At 40.5% G+C, this 16,885-nt stretch overlaps 1 protein-coding gene across 1 annotated transcript in view; it reads left to right on the plus strand.

The window, feature by feature from the left end:
- Positions 1-14,975: 14,975 nt before the first annotated feature.
- The window catches only part of LOC122334820 (alpha-1,6-mannosylglycoprotein 6-beta-N-acetylglucosaminyltransferase B), a 78,423-nt gene continuing 76,513 nt past the window's right edge, over positions 14,976-16,885 (plus strand). The window contains 1 exon segment of the mRNA XM_043232716.1: positions 14,976-15,620. Within this exon segment, the coding sequence (XP_043088651.1) occupies positions 15,553-15,620 (68 nt within the window). The 5' untranslated portion in view covers positions 14,976-15,552.

Genomic DNA, 16,885 nt, shown 5'->3' on the forward strand with positions numbered 1-16,885 from the left:
ACGTTTCCGAATCGCGATTTAGATATAAATATAACCTTGTTTTTGTGTGCGTGTGTGTTCAATTAACAGTGAACCCTATGAGATTGTTATTTTGGGGTTTGCTTGTTGGCCCAAGTAACAAACCCATCCCTAAGTCTCTATGATATCTCGGTCTCCGTTTTGTTTCTTTCAGATGTAAATCTCAAGCCTGGCTGCTTAGAAAAGTAACAACACACCTCTCTAAGCCTAGAAGTTGGTTCAAATGACTAACTCTGAGTAATAATGGTTATGCTTGACCTCGAACTTTCGAGCCTATGTTGATTTATCACAGAAAAAGACTAATCAGCCTCATTCTCAACGAGAGTCAAATATAGAGACAACTGACAAACGAAAAATGGTACAACTGACAAATGAAAAATGGCCTCTAATTGATCCTTCTCTAATTATAATATATTATGCATGCGGCATCTTGATGTGAGCGATGAGACGCAAATATTCTCCATTATTTATGAGGTAAATTTCAGGATTATGTAGCTGTGATCATCAGTGCTTTATGTGTCTCTGTGTTCATCTCTATTCATTACCGAACTCGCTGATTGATGAGCGGCACTTCATGAAAGGTTCGTAGAGTCACTGAGGACTCACAGAGAGACGCCGTTAGATTTTAAGATACTCGGGAGGATTTCGCGTTAGAGCTAATGAAGAGCAAACGGGAGAAACTGTAACACCAGCCTCTTTTTAGTTTGCTTTGGAAATAGCAATCGCAACAAAGTTTTAAGGAATGAAAGCTCTGCCTTACAGTTAAATGGCATTGTCAGTTAAAGGGGTCGCGAACGGAGAGATCAAATTTCCCTTCATCTTTTGGTGTATAGATGCGCTATAAAAAACAACATGCAAATTTCAGCTCGCAATACTTTCTTGTCGGTTCAAAAACAGCTTTTATTGGAACCGAGCTGAAAAACGACATCTTTTTGAGTTCGTCGCATTATATTTGCATGATGTCACATTATCATATTGCAATGAAAGATGAAAAGTCAATAGCTACTTCTGCATTATTGCATTTTTAGCCTTGCCCACTGATTTGCGCATGCAGTAGGAAGAGAGGAAATACTATACAGATGCAAACACAAGAATAATGCATCGACAAAAAAGTTTCATGTCAATAAAAAAGTATTTGCGAATACTGAAAAATGTATTGTTTCTGTTAATCAGTTTTATGCGACTAAAACGTAATCTTTTGTTTCTCTCCACAAATCATGGCAATGGAGTTTTGCTGAGATTTGATGAATTTTGGATATTTATTGTTGGTTTATTTATTGTTTATTTGTATAGGTGTATGCATGCATCTTTACAGAAGCAGCATGGACAGCCACTGCAGAAGCGTGTGTAAACGCAAACACGTTTCCATCTCAGTTTTGCGAATTATTCCTTTTTGAATTTTTTTCAAAACTCCTTTTTGCAATATACGTGAGCTTTTGCGAAACGGACACATTTCCATTAGGTTTATATTGATTTGCGCGATTAAGAGTGTAACGGAAATGGGGCTAAAATCATTTGAGCTTTCTGCTGATTACCTATAGTGAATTTAAACATTTTTCTAGTCATTAGCAAATGCGCCAATTCACTCTTTGCCAGAAGGTGGCGCTTGTGGAACAGCAGCATTATAGGCGTTACATAAAGTAAACACTATACAGAGGTATGAAAAGAAAATTCCATCAAAACTTTCCTGAGCCAAATGATTTAAACATCATACATAACAAAACATTGTTGAGCATCTGTAAGATCGGATTTTGTGATGTTCCACACTATCTGCACTAGTTGGGCTCATCGGCGACTTCTTGATGTTGACGTCAGGCAGTTGGTTAGATGCTTTGCTGGTAATACTTGAGACACACACACACACACACACACACACACACACACACACACACACACACACACATATATATAAAGACCACACATTTCTGTGAACTCAATGTGCAAGGATTTTTGCAGTGCTCTGTTCTGCGAGATGAAGTGAATGAACTTGACAATTCGCCATTCTGGATTTTGGCGTTTGTTTTGTGACTGTAAATCATAAAAAAAACTCTCAAAACGCTTTGTAAATGCGATTGAAACGATGTGAGGTGGTATTTATTTTTCAACGTCCAAAAAATTTGGCCTTAATATTACGTCTAGTATAAGCATTCTAGCAATTTGTCTGGAACGAAGAAACTGAACACCAAGTGATCGACAAGGTTCATATACAAAATGGTAAGCAAGCACTGCTTCGTCTTCGTCCACAGTCCTCGTTTCACTTAACATTTTCAATGACAAATGAAGTTAATTTACAAAAACAGATCTGTTTTTAACAATTCTCAGAAATCACATTTTCTAATCTCAAAAGTTATTTTAATTAGGTTAAAATAGCTTTAAAAAAACAGCTAACTAACATAATAAAACATGATATAGCAAAAGACTAGATTGTGAAAAAAGCTTCAAATATAGACTACTGCCACCTGTTGGTTCGGAGAGCTATTTTCTCAGGTGCAGAAGTTACATGCTAGTTGGCCATTGATTGTGGTTTTAGGAATATTCAAGAGCTACTTCTTTGGCTTAGATGCATGCTACACCGAGGTGACAACACAGTTGGCTTTGTTTGTCGCTAGTACTTTGATGTCGATTTGATGAGTCTCAGCCTTTAAATGCTAAATGGTGCGCAGTTTATTGGCTCACATGTTCAGCAGGTGACTGTGAGAAGAGCACCTCCTCTCTGCAGGAGATCATTTGTCAGTTGGGAGAGTTTCTCTGGGATTCTCCTCCAGGGATACTTGAACTGCCAAATGCAAAGCCGCTGGTGTTTGTGAGCAGATGCTTCAGCAGAGAACGTGTAAACCACCAAAGACCTGCTGCTAAACTTGCTTCTGATATTTCATTACGAATTCCGGGATAGTTTCATCCACCCACATCTTTCATCTAGACACATGAGAGAATGAAAAAGGACACAAACGCATCACAATATCAGGCAGGGCTCTGTTACAGTAATATCCATCTCTAAATGCCGTATTATATTCAAGCCCTTCCATTTCGATAAAAGACGTGAGTAATGCGAGCAGGGATGATCTGAAAAGTGGGGGACGCGTTATAAATCTCATCAGCTTCTCTAAAATAAACATTATAAATCTTATCACTTTACAAATGGCTAGTTTCTATGGATACATTTATATGAGATAGTATAAAAAGAAGTTTAAAAAGTAAACTTTCCAGAAATGTCAGTAAATGGAGAAGTTCAGGATTATTTCAGTTAGGTTTATGCCATGGTTTCAATAATTGTTAACAATAAGAATGCTATGGATGCTAAGTTAATAAATGAGTAAATGTTAGTTAACAGTGAGAATTCCCTCAGTAAATTCCTAATTTTCTGCTTACTAATAGTTAGTTGGATACTTGTTAAGTTTAGGTATTGGGTATGATTGGGTATGTAGAATAGAGTCATAAGTCACTGATATATGCTTAATAAATACTAATAAATGGCTAACATTCTAGTAATATGCATGCTAATAAGAAACTAGTTGAGAGACCCTAAAATAAAAAGTTTACCACATTGAATTAATAAACAAATTAACTACCATGAGCTGACCACAGAGAATGAATGAGGTATTGTCTGACACTGAGGATTGCTGAAAATTCAGCTTTGCCAAATTATTTCACAATATTACTGTTTTCACTGTATTTTGGTCAAACGGAATAGCTAGCTACGCGATATTTGGCCAGGATATCTATAAAATAGATATTGATAGACGAGCACCAGTCTTTGCACAACAATCATGTAAAATAAGTCAAATTAAAATATGCCAATTATCCCCCCAAAAAAGTGTGTGTGTGTGTGTGTGTGTGTGGGGAGGTTTAGCGATACCTACAAGCGCACATACAATAGCTGCTCCACCGCCGAGTGCTACCATGGTTACATCAATTCATTACATGTGTGTTTGTTTGTCCATTCGTCTCATTTCCTGTCCTCGTCCCCCACCCGAGACCGGCTCAGCAGAGTGATGTGACTTATGAGCGTGTATGTGGTGCGCGTATCTGCTCTCTTCATCTGCTGGATGCATTACAGATAAGAAACACACAAGCTGCCGCCCAAGACTTATAACCGCGAGGAAGAGTCCGATACGCAGCAGCGAGCTTACTGGAGTGTGCCTCTCTCTGTTTATTATCTCACTCTCTCCGTCTCTGTCAGACTAAACACGCACACACATTGTAGAAAAGCTTGTTTCAGCAGAGAGGTCCGAATGCAGATCACACTGCGTAAGACTGCTGATTGCTCCACAAAAAACAGAGCGGTGTTTAGGGATGTCAGCGCTGCAAAACAGCAAAGGCAGTTTCTGAATTGTCTTTGCCCCGGTCAACCCTGGAGAAATCGCTTTCTTTTTTTGCCCGTCGTCTCGAATATACATCCCTGCGGAATAACTAAATTTTGCCGCTTTACTGCAGCGCGCTTTCAGTAAACGAAATCAGTCGCATTTGAGGCCCGGTTGGTTAAAAATGTAGCCGTCATTCATGTAAAAATGGAAGTACACTGGACCAACATGGCAACGCATGCATCCAAAACACCCTCTTATGCGTAATTGCTTTGCAACTGTTTCAGAGTATCGATGAATGTGCGTAGAATTTAACCTATACTTCATCGTTGATCAGTTGATTCACTTTTACGCCATTCACGTCATCTTTCCTGTGGTCTCATGGGATAGTAAAGTGCCCTTTGTAATCACATTTCAATATTCCATAGTATCCAGGTTCTGTTTTGTTATCCGTACTATATAGGGAGGTATGCATAAATCAGTGGCAGCTATTATATTCCAGAACTGAAATATTTCCATGCAAGCGCTTTTAAAAAACCGCCAGCCGGCTCCATCGTTAATGATTATTTTCAACGGACAACAGAATATTCTGTTGTATGAATATCTGAACATATAATTGGAATCAGAACGATGCCTCAAACCACAGACCGAGCAGAAGGAGTCCATCAACACTAACAAAACACGGTCCTCTTTGATGATAGTGTTAGCTTAAGCCGGGCATACGCTTCAATTTTAATCAGATTTTCGTTTGATTCATAACACTATTTTCTGAGTTGGGCTGAATTTCAGCTCTATCGTTCATCTTTTGATACGGAATACAATGAGCTTCTCCTGACCGATAATTGCGTGAATGTCTGACATGTCCTATTTCGGTTGCCCTCGTTGTGGTATTGCATAGCCGAAGCTGAGCGACGAACCGACTGACCTAAATTCTGTGCTTTTTCTCCTCGCTTTGTCACATAACGGTGAAAGCACGAGTAGAACGAGAGTACAACGGCAGCCTTTAATAAAACGTAATTACCGAAGAGTGGCAAACACGCATCACATCAAGGAGGGACCAGGCAAACCGGACGATCGCGAACGGAACTGAATGGAACTTATGAAGGGGAGCTAACGAGGGTGATTACTGTAACAAGACACACCTGAACCAAATTAACAATTAACGGAAGACAGAAACTAGGGCACAGGCAAGAGCGCGTGGGGCATGGAAAACAACAACAGCAACAAAACAGTCCTGGGACTCGACACACTGTGTGAAAACCAAACCGAAAACGTCGACTGTGGCGACGTGCCGTGCGGTTCGGAAGGAAGTGATACAAAGTTCTAGGCTTGGGGATTTCACGTTTATCTCACTCATATAGTATCAGAAGTCAAGGCGCAATTTCTGAATCTGTTGATAACGGTACTATTTCGGTAGATAAGTAATAGCGCCACCTTACTGTACAGCAATGAAAACGATTAAAATGTGACATTGTTCATTATGAATGTATTTATTGTTGTTTGTGCTTTACCTTATTTGTACAGATCAACCTCTGTATTCCTTTAACTGACTTTTCGCAGACAGTCATTTTAAGAAATCCTTCAACATCTTAAGCTAAAGCTACCATGTTTACCAGTGATATGCTGTCATGATATTACAGTAATATACGTATAATTTTGCCCAGTCAGCGTTAACATGATGTCCAACAACATTAGGGGTGCCTCAATGTGCGGTATAAGTGATAATACCATATTATAAATTTAAATAGTTCACTCGAAATGAAACTTCTGTCATTATTTACTCACCCTCACTTTGTATCAAACACGTAACACCACCGTTCGTCTTCAGAGCACAAATTAAGACATTTCTGATGAAACCCGAGAGCCCTCTGACCCTCCATAGACAGCGAGCATCCGAGCAGGTCCAAAAAAACGAAGCGTAAAAGATCATTCAAATAAACCGTGTGACATCAAGGACTCGACCGTGACTTTACAAAGCTACGAGAATGCTTTTTGTGTGGAAAAGAACAAAAAAGAATGACTTTATTCAACAATTTCACATCACCCTCGTGCTATTTTTATCCACCGAGTGTAAACAGCATACTCTGTTCTGTGTCAGCTACAACAGAGATATTTTTTTTTACGTTGGGCTCATGGGATGCATTAAAAATATGGTGTGATCCAATGATAACAGGAGGTGTTCGAACGACATGGACGTGACCATTTAATGACAGAATGTCCATTTTTGGGTGAACTAACCCATATAATAAAGAAAAGCATGCCGTCTAAATGTTAAACCAACATGTGCTAAACCAACGGGTACGAAGTGTGTAGTTTAAATGCAGTTGAAATTAAGTCAAAAAGAAAATGAGTTATAACTCATTTATAGCCGTGATCTTTCCTTTTCCTTTTAAATTCAGCCCTTTTTTAATAAAAGCTGTAAAGGATTGTGAAATCGGTGGGTGTTGTTTGGGCGTTCTTCATATCTTTATTCGTGTTCCACAAAAGAAAGAATATCATACAGGTTTCAAACAGAATTCTCCCTTTTGAATGAACTGTTGCTTTAACTGTGGCACCGTGCCGCTTTAAGCGTCTCACCAGTCCTAATAAAGTTACGAGCAACAGAATCTTATTGACCGTTTCGTTTCTATTTCAGAGGTGTCATGCTGGGTAGCCACGATTTCTAATTGGTCCTGCATCCCGCTCCTCATACGGTAGCTGTAAATTAAGCTTCTAATATGTCCTGACTGTGAGAGTAATTGTATCGTGCATCATTTTATAGACAGTTAATACCATACGTTGATAGAAAAACATATTTTTGTCAGCATAATGGTGCAAGTTAGAGCACCCACCGACCTATGTTAACTGTCAAAGCCAGCATGAGCTTCCATAAATTTTAAAGTTTAGTTTTGATAAAGCGATCGAATCCTCTGAGGAAGTGAAAAACGTCCCCAGCGGGATGTTCGAAATTAGTTTTGAAGGTGATATTTTGTCGGTGCAGGGTAAAAGTCTTGAGAGAGATGTTTTCTTATGAGAGCGCGTTGGAACGGGTCACTCGCGAATAATAAATTCAGGAGAAATTGTTTGTAGTTGTATTAATGTGCCTGAAGCGGTGTGGCAGAACAGCTTTTCCATCTCTGTGGTCCATTATCGACCGAGAGCCGACCAGAGTTACCTGAGCCCAGATGACCTTGCGCTGAATGTGTTCAAAGCGCACCAGAGTAGAGCTGATAAGAGACCAATTTCCCATCCCCTGCTCGCTCTATCAATCATGTGTCATTGTGTGTGTGTGTGTGTGTGCGCGCATTCGGTCTCAGAGCTCTCACAAACACCATCTTCATCACCAACAAATAAGCAGAAAAGGGTAGACAATGTAAGCGACCCGTGCATTATCACATGACTAAAGCTCAAAGCTTGCTGTTTTACGCTGACCTTTGCGTCCTGCAAATACAAAGTGCGTGTGAAATGGGAGACGGCGGAAATAGTGGAAAAAAAGTCCAACCTGACATGAGCGTTACGTGATCATTTACTCACTTCTCTGCTGCAGGTGCCCGTGTGGAGCACCGAGATGCGTTCTGCGCCAGTTCTGACCCCGATAATGCAGAATACAGAATGAGACGTTGCGTAAGTTGCAGTTTAGTAGATATACCCCGGTTTCACAGACAAGGCTTAAGCCTGGGCCTAGACTAAAATGTAAGTCTGAGCTCTTTCAATTGAAAAAATAAAATAATACTTGCACTAACTGATTTGTTTTGCCTCAAGATGCACACCGGCAATGTTTTTTTCTTTCATTCTAAGAATTATTTAAATGCCCTTATTGAACTATGGCTTTCCGTTTCCTGTTCTTGTTTTGCCGTTAGTGTTTTATTGAGTTCCAGGTGTGTCTGTTAATTGCCTGGTTTAGTCTGTGTGTTTCTTGTGCCACGTGTCTTCCTGTCTGCCGTGTAACTGTGTTGGATGATTAAAAGACTTGTTTGAACTCAACTGCCGACCAACAAACAGTTTCTTAGTTTTGTCGGGTTCTACTCCTCGTTTTTGTTCCATCTTTTCTCTCCGTTTTTTGGTTTCCATAGAGTTCCCTCCCATGGATCCTCTCTATTGGCCGGATTTCCTCCTCCTCTGGCTAGAGGACCGTCGTTGGAGGACCATACCAGCCCTTGCGGTACCCCGATAACGTTACCCGATATCACATTATCTGCATTTTCTTTTTCGATATGTATTTAATTGTACTTTTTGATTCAAAGAAGGTCCCATTTTTAATGTAAGTAATTAAGGCCGTCTATTATAAAGTACAATATTGTGTTCATATTATATTGCCAAACACTTGCGTGATATGGGTAAGGTTAGAGACATTACAGATGTAATCACACGCAGGTAAGCACGATGTAAATGTAATATGTATGTAATATAAGTGGCACATTGCTATTAATAGTCAAGGAAAGCTTCTAAGCAATATCATGACGCGTTTCAGTGTCCTTTTCCTTTCATTTCTGCTCAAAACATGTTCAGTGCTCATGAATTCACTGTTCATACGCCGTGTGCTGATTCTTTGTGCGGAAGTGCGATGGAGCTGATTATCTGGATCACATCCTCCAAGTCTACAGTCTCATTAGCACAACACACTACTGTACCGCAGCTCCGATATGAATTCTGTATGACAACATAACGCTCTCCTACCGTGTCCTACATTTTTGATTTCAGCAGCTCTGTAATTTCTCTTTGGTTTGTCACGTATAACCGAGACAGATCTTTTGGAGCACAGAACACATGAGGTGGAATCATAGCATGACACATTGTGTTTTAACACATAGTGCACATATACTGACACACACACACACACTGTGTAAGTCTTATCACTCTAATGAAGATGGACCCTCCTGTGAGGAAAATGGTTTTGAAGTCTAAATCAGTTTTAATTTTACACATGTCCTATGTTTTTTTAAACAGCATTTCAGATCACGGTCCCACGAGGCCCTAGTAGTCAGAATCCTGTGAGCGGCCCCAGGGACCCTAGTGGTCGGCAGAGGACGTAACCATAGCAACAGTACACTGAACGACTGCTTTCCTTCAGGATCTGCATTGGACAGAACATCGACAGAAGCGCGACGTAAGAGCTCCTGATATAAGAGCCTGCGGTACGGATATTTCTGTCCGTCACAGGCTTGCACTCTCACTCTCTTTCCGCGTCTCTCCGGGTCTCAGCGCACAAGCGTCATCACACCTGTAATTCGTCTTCCTGTCCAGAGGGTAATGAAAATGAGAGGGTCACCGGTAATGAAATGTCAGTGAAACACAAGCTCCCTCAGCTGTACAGAGCCTCGTTCAACAGGCGCAGCGCATTAATGACGGAGCAAGAGTAACGCAAGGTGGTGCATGACTGCAGCTGTGTTCTGATTCAAACGCTGCTCGCTATTCTAATAAATGTAAATATTTTGAGATTTTTGACTTCCGTCAGTTGTAAAAAAAAAAAATGTTTCACAATATTTTATGTTTTGGAGATATATAGACAGGGCCAAAAGTATTGGCACCCTTGGTTAAAAAAATACGTGAAAAAGGAATCTGCATTGAACACTTTAATTCATAATTACATTTCCCCCATTTTTAGTTCTTATTATCCAGTCTAAGGTTGGATTTTTGTGGGGGTTCTTTTATATAAGATCAAAAGGATTAACTATGTAGAATCATTTTCGCAGCCTTCTTTGATCATAATTACCAGGGGTGCCAATACTTTTGGCCAGGACTGGGTGTATACTTTATTTATTTTAGAAATTAATTAGTTTCAGTGCACGCTGCTCCCTTTACACCACTCCCTTCACGGGGCGCTAACATGTGATAGAAATGTATATTTTATGAAATGTGACAGTTTTTATCAAAAGCTGTCCTCTAAACGTGCGAACCCACACCAAAATCCCCATTCCCTAGAGGAGCGATTGATAATAAATTAGATTTATTGTGGTTTGACAGGAAGCATCAGTGTTTCATGTATTTGCTGTGGATCTGAGCTCCGCTTTGACACTGACAGCACACAGCCAGCGGGAATAAAGATGAGAATAGAGGGACGGCAGCTGCAGTGGAGGAGAGAGTATCATAAACCTCTCCAACAGCTGGAGAACAGACATCTGCCTATTCCCTGCAGAGAAAACACATGAAGTATGCAGTGAAGAGGGAAAGCCAATCAGAGCGTGCTGCATTAGTGAAATCAGTAGAGTACAGTGACACGCACCTATCAATTGATAATGGCCAGACACTGCATATTAACACGTTGTTGTCGTTTTTCATGCAATCAATCGCATAACATGCAAGAACTGTATTCATTAGTTCTTTTTTTAGCTCATTGCATATTGTGAATACATAAAGGCATTTTTTTTTCATTTAAGCTGCATTCAAGTAGCATTTACACAACTTGACATTTCCCTAAAGTGCATGAAAAAATGAAGATTGATGAAAAAAGACTGAACACTTTAAAGGGCACCTATTATGCTTCTTTGTATAAGATGTAATATAAGTCTCGGGTTTCCCCGGGCTGTGTCTGTGAAGTTCAAGCTCAAAATAGCCCACATGTCATATTATATAATGTTTATTTTGATTGAAAGGCGAACTACACTGTCTTTGTGCGTGTCTCTTTAAATGCAAATAAGCTGCTGCTCCCCGCCCCCTTTTCCAGCATAGGGCTCTTCCTTTACAGCTCGTACCTAAGTACTCTGTTAAAATATCTTTTCGTTTTTGATTATCACGTCTGTTGAACTCAAATCGTGCGTTTTAAACCACATTAATGTAAACATCAACGCACGTACGGAAAGCAGCTGCCTCATCATGGCATTTGAGCACCAAACTAAGTTCTCCTTCGTGACTTATCGCTCTTAAACTGTCAAATACATATGTTTAAAACCAGCGTGCGTTGCAAAAACAAAGTCGGTTTGGTCTGTGAAGGCAAACAGCTGTTAATATGACAACCAATTAAAGACATTTTCGAACGGGTTCAGCAGCTTTATTAAAAAGACATTCTTATTTGAATGTTCTAGTTTTAAGGTTTGTGTTTAACGCGAGGTCTAATATTTTGGTGTCTGTCGACAGTCGTGGACGGGGATTTTACAGTAATGTCGCATTTGACAGATTCCGCGAACGTGTGCTCTAATGAGTGGTTTGGTCGCTAGGGCGGTTGTGTACACACACTGACAAACACATGAGGCTTTTCACGGTCGCTAAGACGTTCACTTGGGTCTGAGATCCATTCTCCGGCCGTATGTATTGAGAAATGATTGCGTAAAGAAAAAAACGTAAAAACCGTGACCAGGAAACTGAAGGGAAAAGGGCCGAAAGTACTGTTGCATCCTAAGGTTCCTCTTAAGATGCATTGCGTGCGTTTTGTGTCGTATGCCTCTGGCTTTGTTGTAGAAAGTGTGTCCTTTTTTCAATTCTGGATGATATTAACGAATTAATAACAACAACAGTGAAAGCAAGCGTTGTTGCTGTTGGGCTTCTTTAGGAATTCACCTCGCGGATGTTTGGATGTCGAGACCCAGACGGGATCACTTGTCAGTACCGGGGTTCGAATCGGGGCCGGAAAGAAATGGGTTTTCCGATAGCTAATACCAATGTGACGGTGAGATAAAGCCGTTGCACGCCTATAACGCTCTCGTGAAATCGTTAGAGAGAGACTGACGGTTTTTTCACCGTTATCCAAGCGAGCAAATTAATTGGATCTAAAGCATTCTGAAAAACCAGAGACACAATAAAACCTTGGGTGTTTAAATATTTCATGAACCAGCTGTTAACAGCCACAGACAACATGAGTCCATGAATATTTAAAACAAAAACTAATGGTGTGGGTGTCATTTCTCAAGTTCTTCTCTCACGAAGGGTGAAGGGCGTAATGAAGGCGTGCTAATATTGTTGTTTTATCGGTGACAAAGTATTATGAATTGCTTTGTTTAAATTAATTGAAAAAAGTCTACCTCCCGGTTTCTCTGATATTCCGGGCACGGCCCTCGTCCCTGTCAGTCTTAAATTGGCAACGTGTTTATCAAGTACGACGGCACCTTTCAAAGTCGGTAATTCAACTTGAAGGCTTGATCAAAAATCATCTGGACTTCGCATCTCGAAGCCTGGCATTGTTATTTCTGTCGTGTCAGAAAACTGGAGTCAAGATGATCAAGTTAAGACTTGAGAGGTCAGAGAACGTCGATCCGAGTGTCCAGCTGTCCTCGCTATATTGCTTCTGAAGGGTTCATTGCCGCCAAATTTTAACGGTTTCATTGAACAGATCACTCGGTTTCTCAATAGTTCCAGTGGGCTGATCGCTCTTAATGTACACGGATGAATGAGAGCATTTAGAGTGCATAGAGAGCCTTTAGCACACAGCGAGTAAATTGAATTTGATGAGTTGTGAGCCTGAAGTGCTTTATTGGCATCTAAACACACAAGTGACTGGCTGGCTTATGACGAATGGACTGAGAGAAATTCGATTTCTGGAAGGCTGAAGTAGTCTTGAAATGTGCGGCTAGCAGCGTTTATTTCTATGTGTCGCTTTAATGATACGTGTGACCCACACACTGTACGATGATATTTGATTTAAAGTATCAGTTTTCGGACACTGGTATCATTGGCTGTTTGATTTCAAACAATAAACCGGTTAAATGATGCTACTACGTTCAAAGAATCAGATCGGTAGCCTACTACAGCTTTCTAATAGCTAGTTATCTATCGTAGCAGAACATACACTTTCAATTGTCTTATTGCGTTATTAATTTGGTACACTTTACAGTAAGATCCTTATTAGATCCCCTAAGAATTACTCTACTCTAGATATGTTTGTAAATTATTAAAAAATTGTTATATTATTGTTAGATGAGCCATGTTCGAAAGCACTGTAAAATGCTGATATATATATATATATATATATATATATATATATTTTTTTTTTTTTTTTTTTTTTATATATATATATATTTTTTTTTTTCTTTTTTTTTTTATACAAATTATATATATTTATTCTTTTTTTTTTTTTTTTTTTGGAAAGTACCTAATATATTAAATGGCTTTGCCATTTTTTCTCATCTGGACTGTGCTTGCTTGATTGTTTTTTACATAAAAAGTTTATAATTTTAACAAATGTAAAGTCACTTTTACACCAAAAGTGAAATTAATAAACCTTAGTCTGAAGAAAATATACAAAAGAAAAAAATCATTATTAAATAATGAAAATAAATAAATAAATAAATTAGAAGCAAGATAAGACTCTTTAGCAATTAGAAATAAGACGACAAAACAACTATTATCGAAAAAAAAAATATTTGGGCTTATTAGTATGGCTGAATCCTCCTGAATTCTCTCAATAAATGGGAAAACAAAGTAAATTTTATTAGTTTACTTGGAAAAATAAAAAAATAAAAATCTGATTACGTAACTGGCATTACTTGCAATATGCTGCCCTCAACTCCTGAGCCATAAATGTCATGTGACTAATCACCTCTGTGCCTGGAGGAAAATGAAAACGCTGATTGTTTGATGACACCGCAAGAACATCAAGCTCTTCACTAATGACGTCAAACACAGCGGACCGAGAAAAACATGTCAGTTTCGCTCTTTCCCTTCCGCGATGTAATGAACTATCCGTGATGTATGTTGCTTGCAATTCGTCTCGGTCCAAAAGCTTCATTAGCTGCAGCTATTTGGGGTCATTATTGGGGGTTCGTGTTCCAAAGGCAGGCTTGCGGGTTATCGAGTCTAGACATTCAGTACCCTGCAGACTGAAGAAAACCCCATTTCTCCCATCTGTGTTGTTTTATAGAGAAATGAGCAGCACTTAATAGCATCAATCAATGCGCGCACGCACGCCTGTTTTGAAAAAGCAAGGCGATCATCTTCTTGTCGTTCTCGGTCTCTCCATCTCGGCGGCCCCGAAACAATATGGATTCTCGGCGCCTGAAAGTTTTGTACACTGCCGTCTTTTTTTGTGTGTTCTGTTGTACTGCTGTACTCTGAAACTGCGGGTCTAGGAAATAGAGAACTATCGATTTTCTTCTCTCTCGTTTTTTTTTTTTGAAAGCAGATCCTCAGCATCTTAAACTGTACAGAGAGGCTTTCATTAACGGCCGATCTGTCAGGCTCTCTGCTGGATATGAAGTGTGTCATCCAGAGGTGTGGGCTGCACTGCTAATAGTCCTCTGGGTTCCTCTGGGTTCCTCGGGGTTCGGAACGATGGGGACGGCTGGCAGGAAACCATCAGCTGGGCCAGATCCACGTAGAGCTCGAGATTGCTCGACTTCCTTCGGGTTTCTCCATAATTCTCGTTATTCTGAATAACGATCCTCGTTAGGTTCTCATTACTGTTGATACTGTATGAAACGTACTCTCTAGAGACAGCGATAGCGGTGTTTATCAGCATGCTTTAAAGGCAGTGGATGGGAGCGGGGTAAGATGAGTGAACCCTAATCAAGTCAATCGTATTAGAAAGAATCTTCCATATATTCGAAACAAATAGTGCCAGCGTATGTATGTTTTACCACGGGCTTTGATATTAAAAGTGTCCCATAAACGCGTGCAAAGAAACAAAGTGCAAAAGAACACCTGAGGGCATGTTTGTGAAACGTTCTCTTTTTTCTGCAACTTGCATACCCAATCAGCGCGCTCGTGTTCAACTCAAAGCGCTCGCGCAAAAAAAAAAAAAACGGGCTGCAGACCCAATTCGTCACATCTCAGATCGGATAATCCGACCAAACCGGGAGAAATCCATCGGATGGCGCTCTTGACGCCTCGCAGCGCGCGCGCCGGGAGCTGTCCGCGGTCCTGAAACTACAGAGGAGCGGTTTCAGCTTTTAAGACTCTTCCCCCGAAGCCGCGGCACCGCGTTCGACGTTCCCGTCGAGCCACAGAGACGGCGCGATTCCCAAAGGAGCCGAAAGCGATGGCTCCCCTCGCAGAAAACGCCGGTCGTGCCGCTGAATCGATCCGGCGTCGTCGCGCGCTGCGCGGGGACTCCTGACGCGTCCGTTGCCCCCTCGCGAGCCTCGCCGACACTTAAGATACGGACCCAGACTTGGATTACTCCTTGACGCTATTCGGAAACTATCGCGAACAAGGAGTTCGACGTCGCCCCGCCGATCTCCGGATCGCTTTCTTCTCGCAACTTCATCAAAGAGCTCGCAGACAGAATTAGGGCTGCTACTTTAAACTCGCGTTTTAAGAAACGCTGACAGTTAAAGCCAACCATGCGTTTTGCGTTTCGCATGTCGTTAAACAGCCGGCGCGAAAAATGATCGCTGTAAATAGCGAGTGTATAACTATGACGAGAAGATGCCTGCTGACGTTCAAACCGTTCAGGTAAGACCGGACACGACTTTTATGTTCAAATTATCGAAGGATGTCGGCCGTGCGCCGTTCAGACGAACCTCGTCTGGAAGCGTTCGGCCATCGTTACCGAGGTCTTCGTGTCAGCCGTTGAGAGTTTCATACGTACGAGTTTCAGCCCAAATGCTACATTTGCAGTATTTTTTTTAAATGTAAAACGTTATTTAAATCAAAGTGAGATCTTCAAACGGCGCTACGACGTTACGCTGCTAAGTTTGTTGCCAGGTAATTTTATTTTGTAAAGTAAAATATTAATTAAAGTAGCAATAATAATAGAAATTTTATTAATTACCGTACTAATTTAGTTCGCCAATAATAATAAACAAGCAAACGTTGGCCTATTTTTTTTTTTTTTTTTTTTTTTTTTTGCAGGTTTTAATTGAACAAAGCTGGGAAAAAAACTATTTTTATCACTATTTTTGCCTCATAAAAGCGCATTTACAAAGAATGAGGCACGTGACGGGTTACTGTAAACAACATGGTGGTGGAGGTGGTACTATTCTCGGTTCCTGAGAGGTTCCGTTAATGGTGTCGGGAGACTTCGGGCAGGAGTCTCGTCGGTGAGCTTTCGCGCTGTTTCTCGCAGTGGCGGGAATCCAGCGGCGCGAAGATGTGGGTCATTCAGTTCCCGGGCGCCGCTGTTAAAATAAATAAACTAATAAATAAATAAAGCCTGGGCTGTGGTTTAAGCAAGCTTTTGTGTTTCCATGAAAACGCCTATTCACACAGAGACGCCTTACTTAAGTGAAAGAGCCAAAGTTACCTGATGGATGGATAAAGAGTTAGTTGTTTTCGGTTACTTTACCAACAAAGGTGTCACTTTCTGGAGGACGACGTCTTGAGGAACAGTGGTTTATTGGAGAGACTGTTTGGGGTTGTCCTGCTACAAACTTGTGTCTCAAACTTAGATCTACTCTTATATTCAGAGCATTCTACAAACTACAATAGAAACAACGAATCATAATGCGAATTATTTTAGTTTTTGTCCAGTTGCAGCCCCTCTGGTCTGGAATGGCGTCTGTTTCATTCCATGTATAATTTATACAGAAAGAGGGAGTTCCTCAATTGATTGTGGGTTTGCAAAAATGGGAAAGTGTGTAAATCTTCTTTAAACCTCGAAGATGTAGTTTATAGGTTAACCCAGACAAAAGACACGGCTCATCTTTAGTTTACGACGGCATGAATTGCATACAGCAATGAAAAGCGCACTTAATTTTTAGCGAGCTCCTTAAAAGCGC

The sequence above is a fragment of the Puntigrus tetrazona genome, chromosome 3, assembly GCF_018831695.1.
Source record: "Puntigrus tetrazona isolate hp1 chromosome 3, ASM1883169v1, whole genome shotgun sequence".
NCBI lineage: Eukaryota > Metazoa > Chordata > Actinopteri > Cypriniformes > Cyprinidae > Puntigrus > Puntigrus tetrazona.